This window comes from Drosophila biarmipes, chromosome 2R, assembly GCF_025231255.1.
Source record: "Drosophila biarmipes strain raj3 chromosome 2R, RU_DBia_V1.1, whole genome shotgun sequence".
In the NCBI taxonomy this organism is placed as follows: domain Eukaryota; kingdom Metazoa; phylum Arthropoda; class Insecta; order Diptera; family Drosophilidae; genus Drosophila; species Drosophila biarmipes.
This window is the reverse complement of record NC_066615.1, coordinates 19,064,375-19,077,489: the sequence shown is the minus strand read 5'-3', so window position 1 is coordinate 19,077,489 and position 13,115 is coordinate 19,064,375. Positions and strand designations below refer to the sequence as shown.

Here is a 13,115-nt window from a genome sequence, read left to right as displayed (position 1 = left end):
TTTATTCCGAAAGCAGACAAGAATGTAAATAAAAATGCATCCCCAACTTGGAAATCATTTAAAGCCGACACAATCTTGAATGATACCTAATAAAAACGTACATATCAACGCAATTAAAAAGACATAATTTGATTATAAATCAGTATATTGATTTTATTATTCCCGCAGCCTCTCCTTTTACAAGCAATATATTTAAGAATTTCTTTCAGAACCCCAAAGAAAATGCTACTGATTCTGCCATGACCGAAACAAGGCCCAAAGTTCATTCAACTAGCTTGTGGTGTATTGCAAATGCAATGGTTTTTGGTTTATTTAAAGACCAGTAATATTCACAATTGTGTTTAGTTTGAAATAATCGTGACCCGCTCTTGATCTTTGCTAAGAACTGGGCATGAATTGACTCGGCAAAAATGCATAATTGACTGGGCAATCGAATTGTAAATTGATCTATTGATTTGTACATTTAGTTAGTAGCCTAATCAATCAACATAATAACAAAGGTTAGGGCTCTAGTATGCGAGCCTGCCGTACGATCGTATCACTAAAATATAAATATATATACACGCTTCTGCACAACGGATCGTCGAGATCTGTTGCATGGCTAGTGGGTTCGGGGCTCTAGTCGCCCATGTAGACAAATTCCTCGTCCTGGACGTCGTCAGTCTGGCGCACGGCCATAGCAGTCTCCACCAGATAATAGAGACATTTGTACTGGTCACGCTCCTCTCGACTGGAATCTGTAGAGCAATATTAGAAAGATTTGCTAAACAAATGGATGTATATAGTTAGCTTACTTTGGGATGACTGCGAAGGCAGATTGTGCACCATTTCCGCCACTGTGCTGGCGAACACGTCGTCAGCCTGCAGATTATCACCTACTTCCTGTTGATCGGAACTAGTCGGCAACATGGTCTCGTATTCCGAGGCCTGCATCGCCTCATTAGCTGGGGCTGCCAATTGTTGGTTTCCTTGAGAAGTTGAAGGTTTAAAACTAGATCTACAACCTGCGCGATTGACATACCTTCACGCTTGGCCATCTGCTGGTTGGAACTCAAAAAGGCAGCATTTTTAGCAGGTCCCTTGGAGCCAGAAGTACCTGGATTGTTGCCACCCGAAGTGGTAACTTCCTCTGTGCTGAATACGGTCCTGGAATAGTAGAAGCCCATATTAAAGGACCCTCTTAGGCAGGATCAGTGCATCGTCCAGAACTACTCACTTCATCACGCTCTGCCAATCATCGGAGGTCTCGAAGCGCACCTCCCCCTCGCTGTTCTGCTCACAGGACTCGTAGCCCTGGCCGCTCTCCTCGCCCTCGGACCTGGGGATAAAATGGAATTCTTAGCAAAGCAGGACACGCTTGAAAAGGGACTTGGGCAACAGATGAGTCAGTGGATGCGGCAGTTGTACCTAGGCGCCACCACGAAGCTGCCGAATTCGTCCTGAGAGCAGATCACCGTCACCTCCTCTCGATTTTCGGCCTGCGGCTTCGCTTGCTTGCTCTTCTCCCCCTGCCGTCCCGTTGCCTGCCTCTTTCGACCGCGCTTCGGTGGATTTGATTTCTCTTCATCGAACTCTGGCGGCAGTTGGCCAAACAGGCTGTACGGCAGTATGGAGCTGGCGCCATTGGAGCTGGAGCTGGAGTTCCCAGCGGTGCTGGAGGTTGCCGAACCCCCGATGGCCGCCGCCTTGCGCATCTGGTAGTTCTGGATTTTATCTATCATGGTTGCTTGCAGCGAGGAGTGAAGACTTTGGAAGCCCATCGGATTGTTTGCAATGGCCTGCTGCCAGCTTGGTGGCGGAGGAATAGGTGGATGGGGGTAGGTGGGAAAGGCGGATGAGGTGACTACGACTAGGGATTACGTTCAGAGCGACCTGTAGGTACCTGTAGATAACGCTGTCCTCGTACTCCGGCTCCATTTTGACCATTTGCCCGTTGGGGCCCTGCACATACTGTTCGAAGTTGGTCAGGACATTGGCAATGCCCTCGTGGACCTCACCGGCGCCGTCTACCTCCTCGGTGGCGCCAACGACCTGGAAAGAAGTCGAAAGGGTTTAACTGCAAAATTGACATCTCAGCCGAGAGAACGACTCACCACTTCGGAGGCGGGACTTCCATGTACGGGATTGGGAGTCCCGGCCAAGTTCAGGCCCAACGCTCCTGAGCTTGATCCCGAGGAGTTGGGACTGACCTTCTTGCCACGTCGCGAGATCGTGAAATGCAATGGATCGTTGCCCTCGCGTCTGATCATCTCGGGCAAAATGCGGCGACGGGCGTTAATAAACCAGTTGCACACCTGGAGCACCGTCAGATTCGCCTCCTGGGAGAGTGTAAACTTCTCCGCATCGCTGGGGTATGCGTTGTAGCGGTGCTCGTAGAGCCAGCGCTTCAAGATCTTAACGGAGTGCTTGGGCAGATTCCCACGGCGTTTGCGCAGCGATCCATTGATGTCGATGTGGTGGTCCGTGTCCACCATCATATCGTGGTAGTTCTGCACCTCGTTGCCATCGCCACCGCCGTGTTCGTGGGTCAGGTCCTCCTCCACGATCCCGTCGGCGGACAGGGTGTCACATATGACGGCCATGGAGTCGTCCGCATGAAGGGAATCCTGGTCCAAGCTGGAGTCGGAATGAAAGCGGTCGCGACCTGCAGCTGATATGGATTTAGACTGTTTTCGACATGGTTAACCCTTCCAAAAATGCCGACTCACCTTCGCTCTCCAACAGGCTCGCCTGGACATGGGCCTCGTGCATCATGTCCTGGATGTTCTGGCGCACATGGCGATCCAGGACCATATTCACCTCTTCTTGTTCCGGCGAGATCATTGCAGCTTATGCTTTTTGCTTCAAAAATAGAAGGAAACAACTAATCTATTAAAAATACAATCGAAAACTATAAAAAGCTGATTAAAAGCGCTTATTTACAAGGAAGATTTTCTATTTTTGTGACGAAATTAAAATTATTAGTCTTTTTTGGATGAAAACTTTTCGTATTGTCACCACAGGCTTTGAGATTAAACTAACTTTGCCAGAAGGCAGACAAATCCTTCAGACACCAAAGTCATGGCCATCTAGGGTTCGAAAATATTTGTTTTCAATCTCGATTTAAATCGTTTTTTTCTTGTTTGGCCTACTTGTATGTACACTTCGATTTTTCGGAACCACTTAAAATGATTTTATCAAAACACAAATCACATAGGTAGGCCTACTAATATAAATAATAATTAAATGCGAATTTAAATTTAAAATAAGTTGGTTCGCTATCGATTAACTATCGCACGGCTATCGGTTTCGCGCACGGAAGACCGTGACATATAACATGTCAAATTGACACTTTGGCCAAAATATTTTGACAAATTCACTGGGCGCGTAAATAACGGGCGCCTTGAGCACCCGGGGATTCACCTGCAGCAGTCGAACATTTGCCACTGGCATCTAATTGCACTTAACACTTTATTTTCAAGAGTTTTAACCCTCGGCACCCCGCTCCAGGCGGGGATTAGGAAGGTGGTGACGGAGCAGGCCGTCAGAGCCGTTGGGTTTCAGCCATTTCGACGGCAACTTTTCGCGCACTGCGGGGTCTCAATTGGGCCGTGAGAGTATCAATTTCCACACGGTTTTCCAAAACTTTTCTTCGTTTTTCCTCTGCGTGCCGAACAACAACAATACTAGGGAGGGAAGAAGTCCGATAGGCGCGGGGTGCGATAAGTCAGTGATGGGACTCCGCTGATGTCGGGGAACTAGTTCCCAACGCAGCCGCAGGCCAAATTCAAATATTGGCGCGAAGAATGCAATGGGGCAGACATATTTGAGGCTAACAGTATTTGGTTTATAGATTTGACCGATTTTAATGATTGATTGGAGAAATAAATAGAAATGGTTGATGGTAGTTTTTTAATTCTGAAAGTATTTTGAGAGTAATTAAGAAATATGTTCAACATGATTAGAGTGTACTCTATCCAGAGCATTGCACTGATGTTGGCTGCGCAATCAATGTTTTCATTTGATATTTAATATTATTTTGAGTGTTAACTAGTCATCATTATTGTAATTAAGTATCATATTATGACTCTTACATAAATTATTTCCATACAATTAATTATTTCTGGGAAACGCATGCATTCTAATTTGTTTTCTTGTCTGCGCAGTAAAATTTATTTTGTTTTTAAATTCAAATGTACAGGCCTAGCTCTAAAAAAAGGCATCCTGGACTTCACCAATGACTCCAACTGTTTTTATGTCTTACAAAGTTGATAAGAATAAATAAATAAATATGTACATATATACACAAAATCATGTTAACCTCTAATTACAATTTGAGTCACAACACCGGCCTCTCCCTTTTTTTTATTTTTATATTAGATTACTTTTTTGTGACTATATAAGCTTTATTTAATACATTTTTTGTACCTAAAACATAAAATTTCAGCAATTAAGCGAAAGGTCCGTTTTTTATTAGCTGCTTATCCTATCTTTGAAACGAACATTTATCCAATTTTTTAAAAAGTATTTTGAATACTTCTTTTTAAATTCTTATTGGCGGGATGGTATATCTTAAGACTCCACCGGCGGTCACACCGAAAATGTTATTGTTTGTTTTGCTTGGATGCAATTTTGTGAACCAAAATGGATTGCGTTCTGGATGAGGAGCTGCTGGCCAATATAAAGTGCAGCGACCAGGAGGATGGGGACGAGGATGACGAGAAGATGCAGGTGGAGGAGCAGCAGCCGCCGCCCGATGCCACAACTCAAAGTGCCTCCTACAACGGAGAGGACTCCGATCCGCTGCAGGAAACCGCGGCCACCTGCAATTTTCCCTGGATCTTCGAGGACGCCGATGTGCTGATAGCCGAGGACCAACTGGCGGAGATGGTGCTGAAGAAGGAGGACTCTCTCCGGCCAGCTGCCCCGAAGCGGGGCCGTGGTCGTCCAGCCTTGAATTCCGGAAACTACACCTCCCCCTGTGGCCAGCTTTGGAGCGTAACTAGGGACACAGAGGTTTCTGGGGAGGATCTCCCGCTCTTGGGTCATCAGGCCTGCGGAAAAGGACCCGCCCGCACGGTTACAAATGCAGTCGAGGCCTGGATGCTGCTCTTTGACGATGAAATGCTGAGGTCTCTGCTCCGTCATGTCAACGAACAGTTGCGCAAGCGCAGGACTGCCACAACTGTCCTCCGCCCCCTGGACATTGTGGAGCTCCGGGCATTCCTGGGCTTGAGCTACCTCAGTGGGGTATTCCGGAATGCCCGGTACAGTGGCCCACTGGAGGAGCTGTGGACCTTGGAGCTGGGCAATGCCATATTTCGGGCATCCATGACTCTCTCTCGGTTTGAGAGCATTTCCGAGTGTCTGGCGGGAAACTGCGGCTGGTCCGAGGGCCAGAAGCTATGGCAACGCCTACTTATCAACTGCCGTTCGTACTACGGCTGCAGCAGTTGGTTGGCAGTGGATGAAACGTCCTGCTCGGTGGCCAAGTCGCGCATGACCCTCTGCTGTGATGCCAGAACCTTGTACATGACCAATGCAGTGGTCAGCAGGAACCAGAGGTGCCCGGAGAAGGATGTGGAGCAACTGATCTGCGATTTCAAGACGACCGGAAGGAATGTGACGCTGGGGGCAAGACATCTCAACGTGGCGCAGTGCGAGCAGCTGATGAAGCGCCAAATCAGCTCTCTGGGATTGCTGGATGCCAGCTCGCCAGATTGGCCGCGTCAGTGGCACACCGAATCTCCAGTGTTCAGTGGCGCCTCAAAGCTCATTCCCCTCCATGGCGAGGCGGTGTTCTGCTGTGGTCTCAGCTCCCAAGTGGATGCTCTCCAGGCTTATCAGCAAACCTCGCATGCCTGCCAGCAGTTCCATGAACTGTCGCAGCGTTTCAGCACAGCACACGCCACGCCCGCAGCACTTAGGAAGCAGGCCAATCCCTTTCTGCAACTGCTCCATTTTGTGCTCAACGCAGCGGCTGTGAATGCCTGGATTCTGCTACGGCTTTCGCCCAAAGGTGATGCGGCGATGGAGCAGCGCGACTTCCAGCGGCAGTTGGGTCTGTTTCTCACGCAGCAGAGATTGCAGCGACGCCTTCAGCGCAGATCCACCAGCACTTCGCTCGTGATGCGGCTGCAGATCTGCGAGATTCTGGGCCAATCCAGTCAGCGGCTGCTCAGCGAGGCGACGGGTGAGGCCAAACTAACGCAAAGCGTGGGCGTCCTGACGCCCGACAAATTAAGCTTGCCGCTGGGCGTCAACTTGGCCAGTCGCTATGGCGAGAAGCATCGCAGGTGCAAGCCCTGCGCTCGCAACAAACGCGGCACCAAATCTCGAACGCGGTGCCAGCAATGCCTGCAACACCGGTGCGGCAACCACCTGATATCCCGCTGCTACGAGTGCGTCGGCATTCTGTCTGGCCAGCTGCCCGAGGGCAACATGCGGGACGAAGGCGGCACTTGAACATGGACATTAAATAACATTTATTAAAGAGGCGCTGGTTTCATTGGGGAGGGGCGTAAATGGGGGATGGCTTGCAATATTGCTCAATGGTGCAAACACATTCTTGTGCTAAAACTACGATGACAACGGCTTAACGTTCGCAACTGGAACTAGAACTTGTACTGGAAGGACTTGGGGGCCTTGTACTTGCTGGCCACGCCCGAAGAGTCCAAAGGATCGCTCTGGTCGAGGAACAGACTGAGGAACTGTTCGTTCTGCAGCTCATTTAGCGGCATCTCCAACTCACTGCAGGACTTGACGATCTCAGCGCAGGCACGCAAATCCTTGCGCATGTCTGGAAGGGAATGATAGTTACTCAGTGTCTGGCTGGGATTTAAAGACTCACATTGATAGTTGAAGAGCAGGCTAAGGCAGCTGGAGCAGGCCGAACGCTGCTGGTGCTGCAGAAACACCTCGATAAGACGATGCACGGCATCTACATTATTGCGGCCCAGGAATGAAGAGCATAGGGGACTGGCTCTGGGAAGAACGAGAAGAAAGGGATTAGCTCTATGGTCTTCCAAAGAAGTCCGTCGCCTCACCTCCGCTCCACCAGTTCCTGCAGCTCCTTGTAGTGCTCGAACAGTTCTGCCGCTGATTTCTGGTCGCAGAACCAATCGCTTGCGAAGCACTGCTTCCACACACAGGCCACCACAAAGATGTCCTTGTGCTCGCTGTGAATGGCACGTGCCACATCGAGCAGCGAAACCAGCACAGCCTCACTCTTCTGAGCCAGCGTCTCCTCGGAAATGGTACGAAAAGCTGTTCGCGCCATCCGCCTGCCCTCCTCCGAAGTCATGCTCACCCCATAGCCCCGATGCAGGGTCATCAGGGCCACGTCCGCGTTGCCATTGTTCCACAGAGCGATGGCCCGGAAGGGTGCAAGGTCCGCGTAGGTCTGCGAGAAGGGGTGCTTCAGCTGGCGGCATGTGTCCGCCAGCGCCTCCAACTGCTGAAGCTTGCGCTGGGCACTCAGATACTTGAGGCAGGACACGAACACCTCGTTGGATGGCAGCAAGTTGCAGCGGATGCACTGACGGATCAGGTAGAGAAAATCCAACTTGTTCTTGATTTCCAACGTGGCCATCAGCAGGTTGTCCAGTTGCGCCTGCGACAGGGATCTTATGTCCAGTCCCAGTTGGGGCGAGCGCAGAGCCTTTAGATCGCTCATCATGCCCTTGGACATGAGGCCCACGTTCTGGCTGAAGCTAGTGGAGGTGCTGCCCACCTTGCCCTCCGTTGCCACATTGCTGTTGGTGTCCGTCTCCTGGCTTGCGGTCGTTGACCTCTTCATCAGGCTGTCGCGCAGCTCCTCCCACTTCTGGGTCTTTCTGGTGACCAGGTCGTTGGTGAAGCAGTCGATGGCATCCAGCTGCGTGGACTTCCGCCGCTGGCGCTGCGTTCCCGGCCACAAGAAGGCGGAAATGTAGTTCTGGAACCGCTGCAGACCCTTGGGGGAGCCAGGGGCTCCGGCCACCGTGGTGGTGCCGCTGCTGGTCAAGCGGGTCACCATGGCCATTGCTTGGGGGTCACCTCCGCGTCCTCCGCTTCTCTAGACACGCCTCCTTCGCGTCGCCGTTCTTTCGGGTTGTATAATAACAATTGTGTATTGTATTTTTTTGTTTTGGTTGTCTTCACAGTGTGACCGTGGCTGGTCCAAAAAATTGCCATCGCGAATACTTATAGCCTCTACACACAGCTCTTAAAACTAATTAATAGTAGGAAAGCAGCTGATTTTACTAAAAAAGTAAGTAAATTAACTTTAAAAATGGGGTACCAAATGCAGTTCTCCCAAAAATATTAAAAAGAAAAACCAATAAAAGAGCCCCTTCTTTGAGAACAAAAGAAAAAACAACCAAAAGTACCATTTTCATCAAGCATATTCTCCCCCCCCTCCACAAAAAATTAACAACTCTAAAACACTTTCAAAAAAGTTGCGCTTTATTTGTGTAAGCTCATTATCTTTTGCTTAAATCATAGTTCTTAAATTACATACAAAGATCGTGTATCCTGCATCAGCACACCAGTCGGTAGGAGATGTACCTTCCGGCCGTCTCCGAGGAACGGATAATCTTGACCACCTGCCCGCGCTTAAGGCCAAAGTATCGGGCCACCGGATCGCCCGCCTGGATCCTCATCAACATGTTCTCCTTCAGCTTGTAACGGCTGAGCAGCTCCTGCTTCTCCTCGACGGTCATGACCACGTGCTCGGGGACCAGTTCGTGCTCGGTGATGTTGATCAGCAGCTCGGACTCGAGGAACTGCTCCAGAATGTACTTGGGGGCCATGTCCACGAGGGATTGCTTCGCAGAGGGCGTCATGCCGCCCTGCACCACAACGATGGCCCGGTGGATGTTCTCCTCCTGCATGCGGGTGCAGTACGTCTTGATGGTCTTGATGCCGATCTTGGGCTCCTCCGGGAAGAAGACGAACATCTGATCCGTGGGGTCGTCGTTGTGGGCCACCAGAACGATTAGGTCCGAGCGAGCGGGCCGCTTTTCACTGGGCTTGTCGCCAAACATCTCCTTGAACTGCTCCAGCGTCTGGTCCAACTCGTCCTGGGTCACCAGGTAGCCGCGATCGTGGCTCAGCTGCATGATGGTCTTGCGAATGCGCCACAGCTTGTAGGTCTCCGCCTCGTCGTCCATGGTTACTTTGCGAAATTAACAATTTCTAAATTATAAACACGCGGATGCGAGAGTAGGGCCGTGGCAGGCTGCGGCGAATAATACCGTTCAGCTGTAATATACCAGAAAATACTTAGCAGTGTGCAAGGTCTCACGTTTAGCGACGGCTCGAACCTTAAGATGTAACGGCTATTTTAATTTCAAAATTATCCGTTTTTATTGCGAGGTATGGATAAAAAATGTTTTTTAAATAGCTTTGTTTTCTTTTTTAAAGGTTAATAACTAATTGTAATTGAAAAATAAAAGGTTTTAAACATGTTTTGGGTAGCTTCCAACAGTTTTCTAAGTTTTGAAATGGTTTCAAATTAAATAATGTTAATAAATGTCAAACCATTTAATACTGAGACTACAAATTCGTTTTTATCAAAATAACTTAATTTATTTTATCTATTATTTGCATACTTATAAGACTATCAGGCTTTGTATATTTAAACTGACTTTGAAATGCTTTAAATTTATTGATGTTGATGGTTTCACCTTTAAAAGTTTATTCTCTCGCATGTTACCCCCACAGGTATTCTATTTTATAATGCTTCTGGTATTCAGTCATTATATTTTTTGCCACTCATTGTCAATGCGTTCGATATGAGGTATGTCTTCCCCGGCGTTCACGTTGTGTGACCCCGTAATGAACCCAACTCACTTTCCTCGCAATATTTTACGTGCAACATTCAATTACGGCCCAGACGGGCAAATAATATGCTGCGGTGGCATGGCCGCTGTTCTTATCCTTTGTCTGCGTGCCGCTCTCTAAAAATGCCGTTAATATTTCCCAACCCATCTGCCACCCCATCGGCCACCCCCTTCCCACACCCAAGTGCAATTATTTGGAACATCATCGGGTATGACTTTCGCATCCCATCCGCACGTCCACGACGCACCAACTTCAATGACTGACAGTTTATTTAATAGAAAATTCGCAATGTGTGTGGAGTGCTGTTTTGCGTTTGTTTTCCAAATAGTTTTTCCTCGACGGCCTCATACTCGTACGCCCGCGAACGGCATTGACAAATTGTGCGGAAAATATGCATAATAAATGAAGCCACGCACTTTGAACTTTTGCAGTTATTAAAAGCTGAGAACTTGCGAATTCCGTTCCAAGGCGATGACGAACCCAAAATTTATAAACTTTCTTAAGAATAGATTTTATTTTATTCTGTAAACTATAATATTCTAGAAATAGGAACATTACTGAAATACAATTTAAATTGAATGCATTTAATATTACCTCAGCTCAGTTTAAGGTCCTTATCAAACATATAAAAAGCCGGGTAATTTTTTGTTTAAATGAAAATGGTTATTTAAAGTTCAATATTTAATATTTATATTAATATTATATTATAATATTGTATTATATTAATATTATATATATATTAATATAATATTATAATATTGATCTAAAAACTGTGTTTTTTTTCAAAGTGCATTTAAAAAAAGTGTATTTTCCTCAACCACTCAAAAATCCTTAGCCTCACTGCCAATAGTTGGAGTTAACCCGGCGAATGCATTCTTATCCTTATTTGGAATTTATTGGTTTCCGTTGCTCATTCCCAGTTCGATGATATTGAAATTTCAAGCTGGCCATCGCTCCATATGGCCAGACCACATTAAAACCCGGCGAAGTGCAGGGTACGCATGGCAAAAACAAAGTTCACAAGGCGAGGGGAAAAGTGCAAGGAAAAAATAACCGAGTATAAAGGGAATCTAATAAAAATCCACTTTGTGCAAGTATGAAAAATGAACGATGAATTGCATTATAAATGCAAAAATATTGTAGGAAGCACGACACCACCGCTGGACAAGAGCGTCAGAAAATCTGATCAAAATTATTGAGGCGCACGGAATGGGTAAGTCGGTGGGGGCGGTGGAGCGCGCTGGGGGCGTGGCAGTCACTGCAGCGGAACGTGGCGCACTTGCGAAGTTTTTGCGGCGACGCTAAGCTGTTGATAGCGCCGATGATGACGACGCGATAAGCGCGGCGATAATGTTTTGGGGGCCGCCGAACCCCCATTTCAGGTGAGTTAGGGGAGCAGTGTTGGCAAAAGCCGGAAAGATTTATTCGGTACACTTCTAGGTACCTAGAAAACGAGGTGAGTTAGGGAAGCAGTGTTGGCAAAAGCCGCAAGATTTATTTGGGTACATTTCTAGGTACCTAAAAAAGTGGATTTTTAGCGCAGGACATCGTCAAGTTATACAAAATCTTTGATGTCGCTTATAAATATTTTAATATTTAGTGTTCCAGGTTTCTTGCCTATAATATAAAAAAAGCTTAATATTAAGAGCTCGTTAAATGTAAATGTAAACAAAATATAATTGTAAATGGTATTATAAGGGTAAACACCTTTTTATTAATGTAAATGTGCAACTTGTTTTTTCCAAAAAGGTACTTGACATCCCATCCCAATCATCAACAAGCAAGTGCCTATTTGATCCAACATTTTCCTAAATATTTAATGTGCTACAAATAGTACCTAACCCATCACTCGAGGACAGCCAGGTGAGGTCCAATTGGCAAGGACAAAAGCCAGCACATCCTTGTGGCCCTGGTCGTGGCTGACGTCCTGTGCGTGCGCTGCATTGGGAAATTCGCTCGAAATGGCATTTATTTTCGGTTTAGCTGATGATGAGCCACGGATAATGGCGCGGGGATAAAGCCGGCAAGCATCCAGCAGACGAGCAGCGCCGGGAATTTATAATTATTTGCCGGATGACTTTCTGGTGCAAATACATATTACCTATCAGTCTGGCCATTGACATTGAGCTAGGCAAATCTGAAGGCTGGCCAATAAGGAATTTGAGGGAGAACATCAAAGGTTAATAGTGTTTGTGACAGATTTAATATGGGAGAAGTTTAATAGATCTGGAGAGCATTGAAACAATATAGTTCAACTGGTTTTATTATTAATTATTTTACTCTACTTATAAAGCTATGTGATTTCCACAGTAAGATTTTTCTTAAAATCCTTAAGATTGCGTATGTTTTATATTTATTTAAAATTTCAGATAGTTTTTATAAGTAATGTATACTTATATAAAATATAGTAATTCTAAATAATGACTTATAACAATTATTAGAAGTTATTTTTGACTTAAATACTTGATTAGACAATCGATTTCCTTGTGTTTTCCCTCAGTATAGATCGGAGTTAATTTTCGCAACCAAGAATAACAGAAACCCCCATCAGCCCTCGAGTCCCCAGTGTGCTGGACCCGCTTTGTGCATAAATATTGCAAAAAGAATCGGGCTTAGCTCAGGTTAGGGTCCTATCCGGGGGCTGCAATCTATCGTTAGCAGGCGGCAGCAATCACGGCGACTCCCTATGGCACGCCCCTGACCCAGGCCAATGCCGTGCAATTATTTGTATAGGAATTTAAATTGAATGTCAGTCTGTTTGTTTCCATAACATACACACTGGCACTCGCACTCTCGCACTGGGATCGCACATTGCTGACAGTTTAAGGAACATGTGGGGGCAGCCAGGACGCGGAGGACATCGAGGACGGGGAGCAGGACATTGTCGCACATAAGCAGTTGCTGGGCTCCTTCGAAAAGGCTGCTCCTCGGCTGCTCGACTGCTCGACTGCTCGGCAACTGGGTTCCTTGTCTGCTGTAAAATTCCAAATTTGTTTTATTTGATTTCTGCGCTGCTCTCGCTCGTTTCCCGCCTGCCTTCTTATTTCCAGCAGTTACAGCTCGCAGCTCCCGCTGCATATTTCCCTTTATGCAAAATATATGCTATAAATGGCCCCGCCCCCACCGCCTTTATTTGAATATCGTGTCACATGTCGCACGCAGTTAGGTGCCTTCGTTGTTATTGTAATTGTTGTAAATGTCGCCCAGCGACAATATCGCATTTGCATATTTCTGTGCCAGCACACAGAGCTCCCCGCATATATACATACGTATATTCCAGCCCCCATGGTAACCCCTTAACTGCCCGAGCT

The 13,115-nt window shown here is 47.0% G+C and overlaps 4 protein-coding genes across 9 annotated transcripts; 1 reads left to right on the top strand and 3 right to left on the bottom strand.

Moving 5' to 3' along the window:
• Positions 1-275: 275 nt before the first annotated feature.
• Positions 276-3,679, bottom strand: LOC108023086 (homeobox protein Mohawk). Of its 6 annotated transcripts, none has more exons than XM_044092277.2 (9): positions 3,403-3,679; positions 2,709-2,841; positions 2,094-2,650; positions 1,883-2,031; positions 1,408-1,788; positions 1,217-1,318; positions 1,022-1,146; positions 795-968; positions 276-737 (listed from the first exon to the last, which is right to left on the bottom strand). In XM_044092277.2, the coding sequence occupies exons 2-9, from the start codon at positions 2,821-2,823 to the stop codon at positions 619-621; spliced, it is 1,722 nt and encodes a 573-aa protein (XP_043948212.1). In that variant the 5' UTR covers positions 2,824-2,841; positions 3,403-3,679; the 3' UTR covers positions 276-618. The 6 variants fall into 6 exon arrangements, with proteins under 6 accessions (XP_043948212.1, XP_050744072.1, XP_043948213.1 ...); XM_050888115.1 differs by having other exon boundaries at positions 795-950; XM_044092278.2 differs by having other exon boundaries at positions 2,094-2,644.
• Positions 3,680-4,562: 883 nt separating this feature from the next.
• On the top strand, positions 4,563-6,472 carry LOC108022952 (uncharacterized). The gene has a single exon (XM_017092167.3). It carries the CDS (start codon positions 4,624-4,626, stop codon positions 6,442-6,444), a length of 1,821 nt encoding a protein of 606 aa, XP_016947656.1. The 5' UTR covers positions 4,563-4,623; the 3' UTR covers positions 6,445-6,472.
• Positions 6,441-8,125, bottom strand: LOC108022953 (uncharacterized). The gene is made up of 3 exons (XM_017092168.3): positions 7,026-8,125; positions 6,830-6,963; positions 6,441-6,778 (listed from the first exon to the last, which is right to left on the bottom strand). The coding sequence occupies exons 1-3, from the start codon at positions 8,000-8,002 to the stop codon at positions 6,594-6,596; spliced, it is 1,296 nt and encodes a 431-aa protein (XP_016947657.1). The 5' UTR covers positions 8,003-8,125; the 3' UTR covers positions 6,441-6,593.
• Positions 8,126-8,406: 281 nt separating this feature from the next.
• LOC108022229 (DNA-directed RNA polymerases I, II, and III subunit RPABC1) lies at positions 8,407-9,215 on the bottom strand. The gene has a single exon (XM_017091087.3). The coding sequence runs from the start codon at positions 9,129-9,131 to the stop codon at positions 8,499-8,501; it is 633 nt and encodes a 210-aa protein (XP_016946576.1). The 5' UTR covers positions 9,132-9,215; the 3' UTR covers positions 8,407-8,498.
• Positions 9,216-13,115: the final 3,900 nt, after the last annotated feature.

Bases quoted from the DNA above. Each gene is read 5' to 3' on its own strand.
- LOC108022953 (XM_017092168.3), bottom strand. From the start codon at position 8,002: ATGGCCATGGTGACCCGCTTGACCAGCAGCGGCACCACCACGGTGGCC. The intron at 6,964-7,025 runs GTGAGGCGACGG...CGTTCTTCCCAG, and splicing joins CAGGAACTGGTGGAGCGGAG to AGCCAGTCCCCTATGCTCTT. The intron at 6,779-6,829 runs GTGAGTCTTTAA...ATTCCCTTCCAG, and splicing joins CCTGCTCTTCAACTATCAAT to ACATGCGCAAGGATTTGCGT.
- LOC108023086 (XM_044092277.2), bottom strand. From the start codon at position 2,823: ATGATCTCGCCGGAACAAGAAGAGGTGAATATGGTCCTGGATCGCCAT. The intron at 1,789-1,882 runs GTACCTACAGGT...TCCGCCACCAAG, and splicing joins GAGGACAGCGTTATCTACAG to CTGGCAGCAGGCCATTGCAA. The intron at 1,319-1,407 runs GTACAACTGCCG...TTTTATCCCCAG, and splicing joins AGCTTCGTGGTGGCGCCTAG to GTCCGAGGGCGAGGAGAGCG.
- LOC108022229 (XM_017091087.3), bottom strand. From the start codon at position 9,131: ATGGACGACGAGGCGGAGACCTACAAGCTGTGGCGCATTCGCAAGACC.
- LOC108022952 (XM_017092167.3), top strand. From the start codon at position 4,624: ATGGATTGCGTTCTGGATGAGGAGCTGCTGGCCAATATAAAGTGCAGC.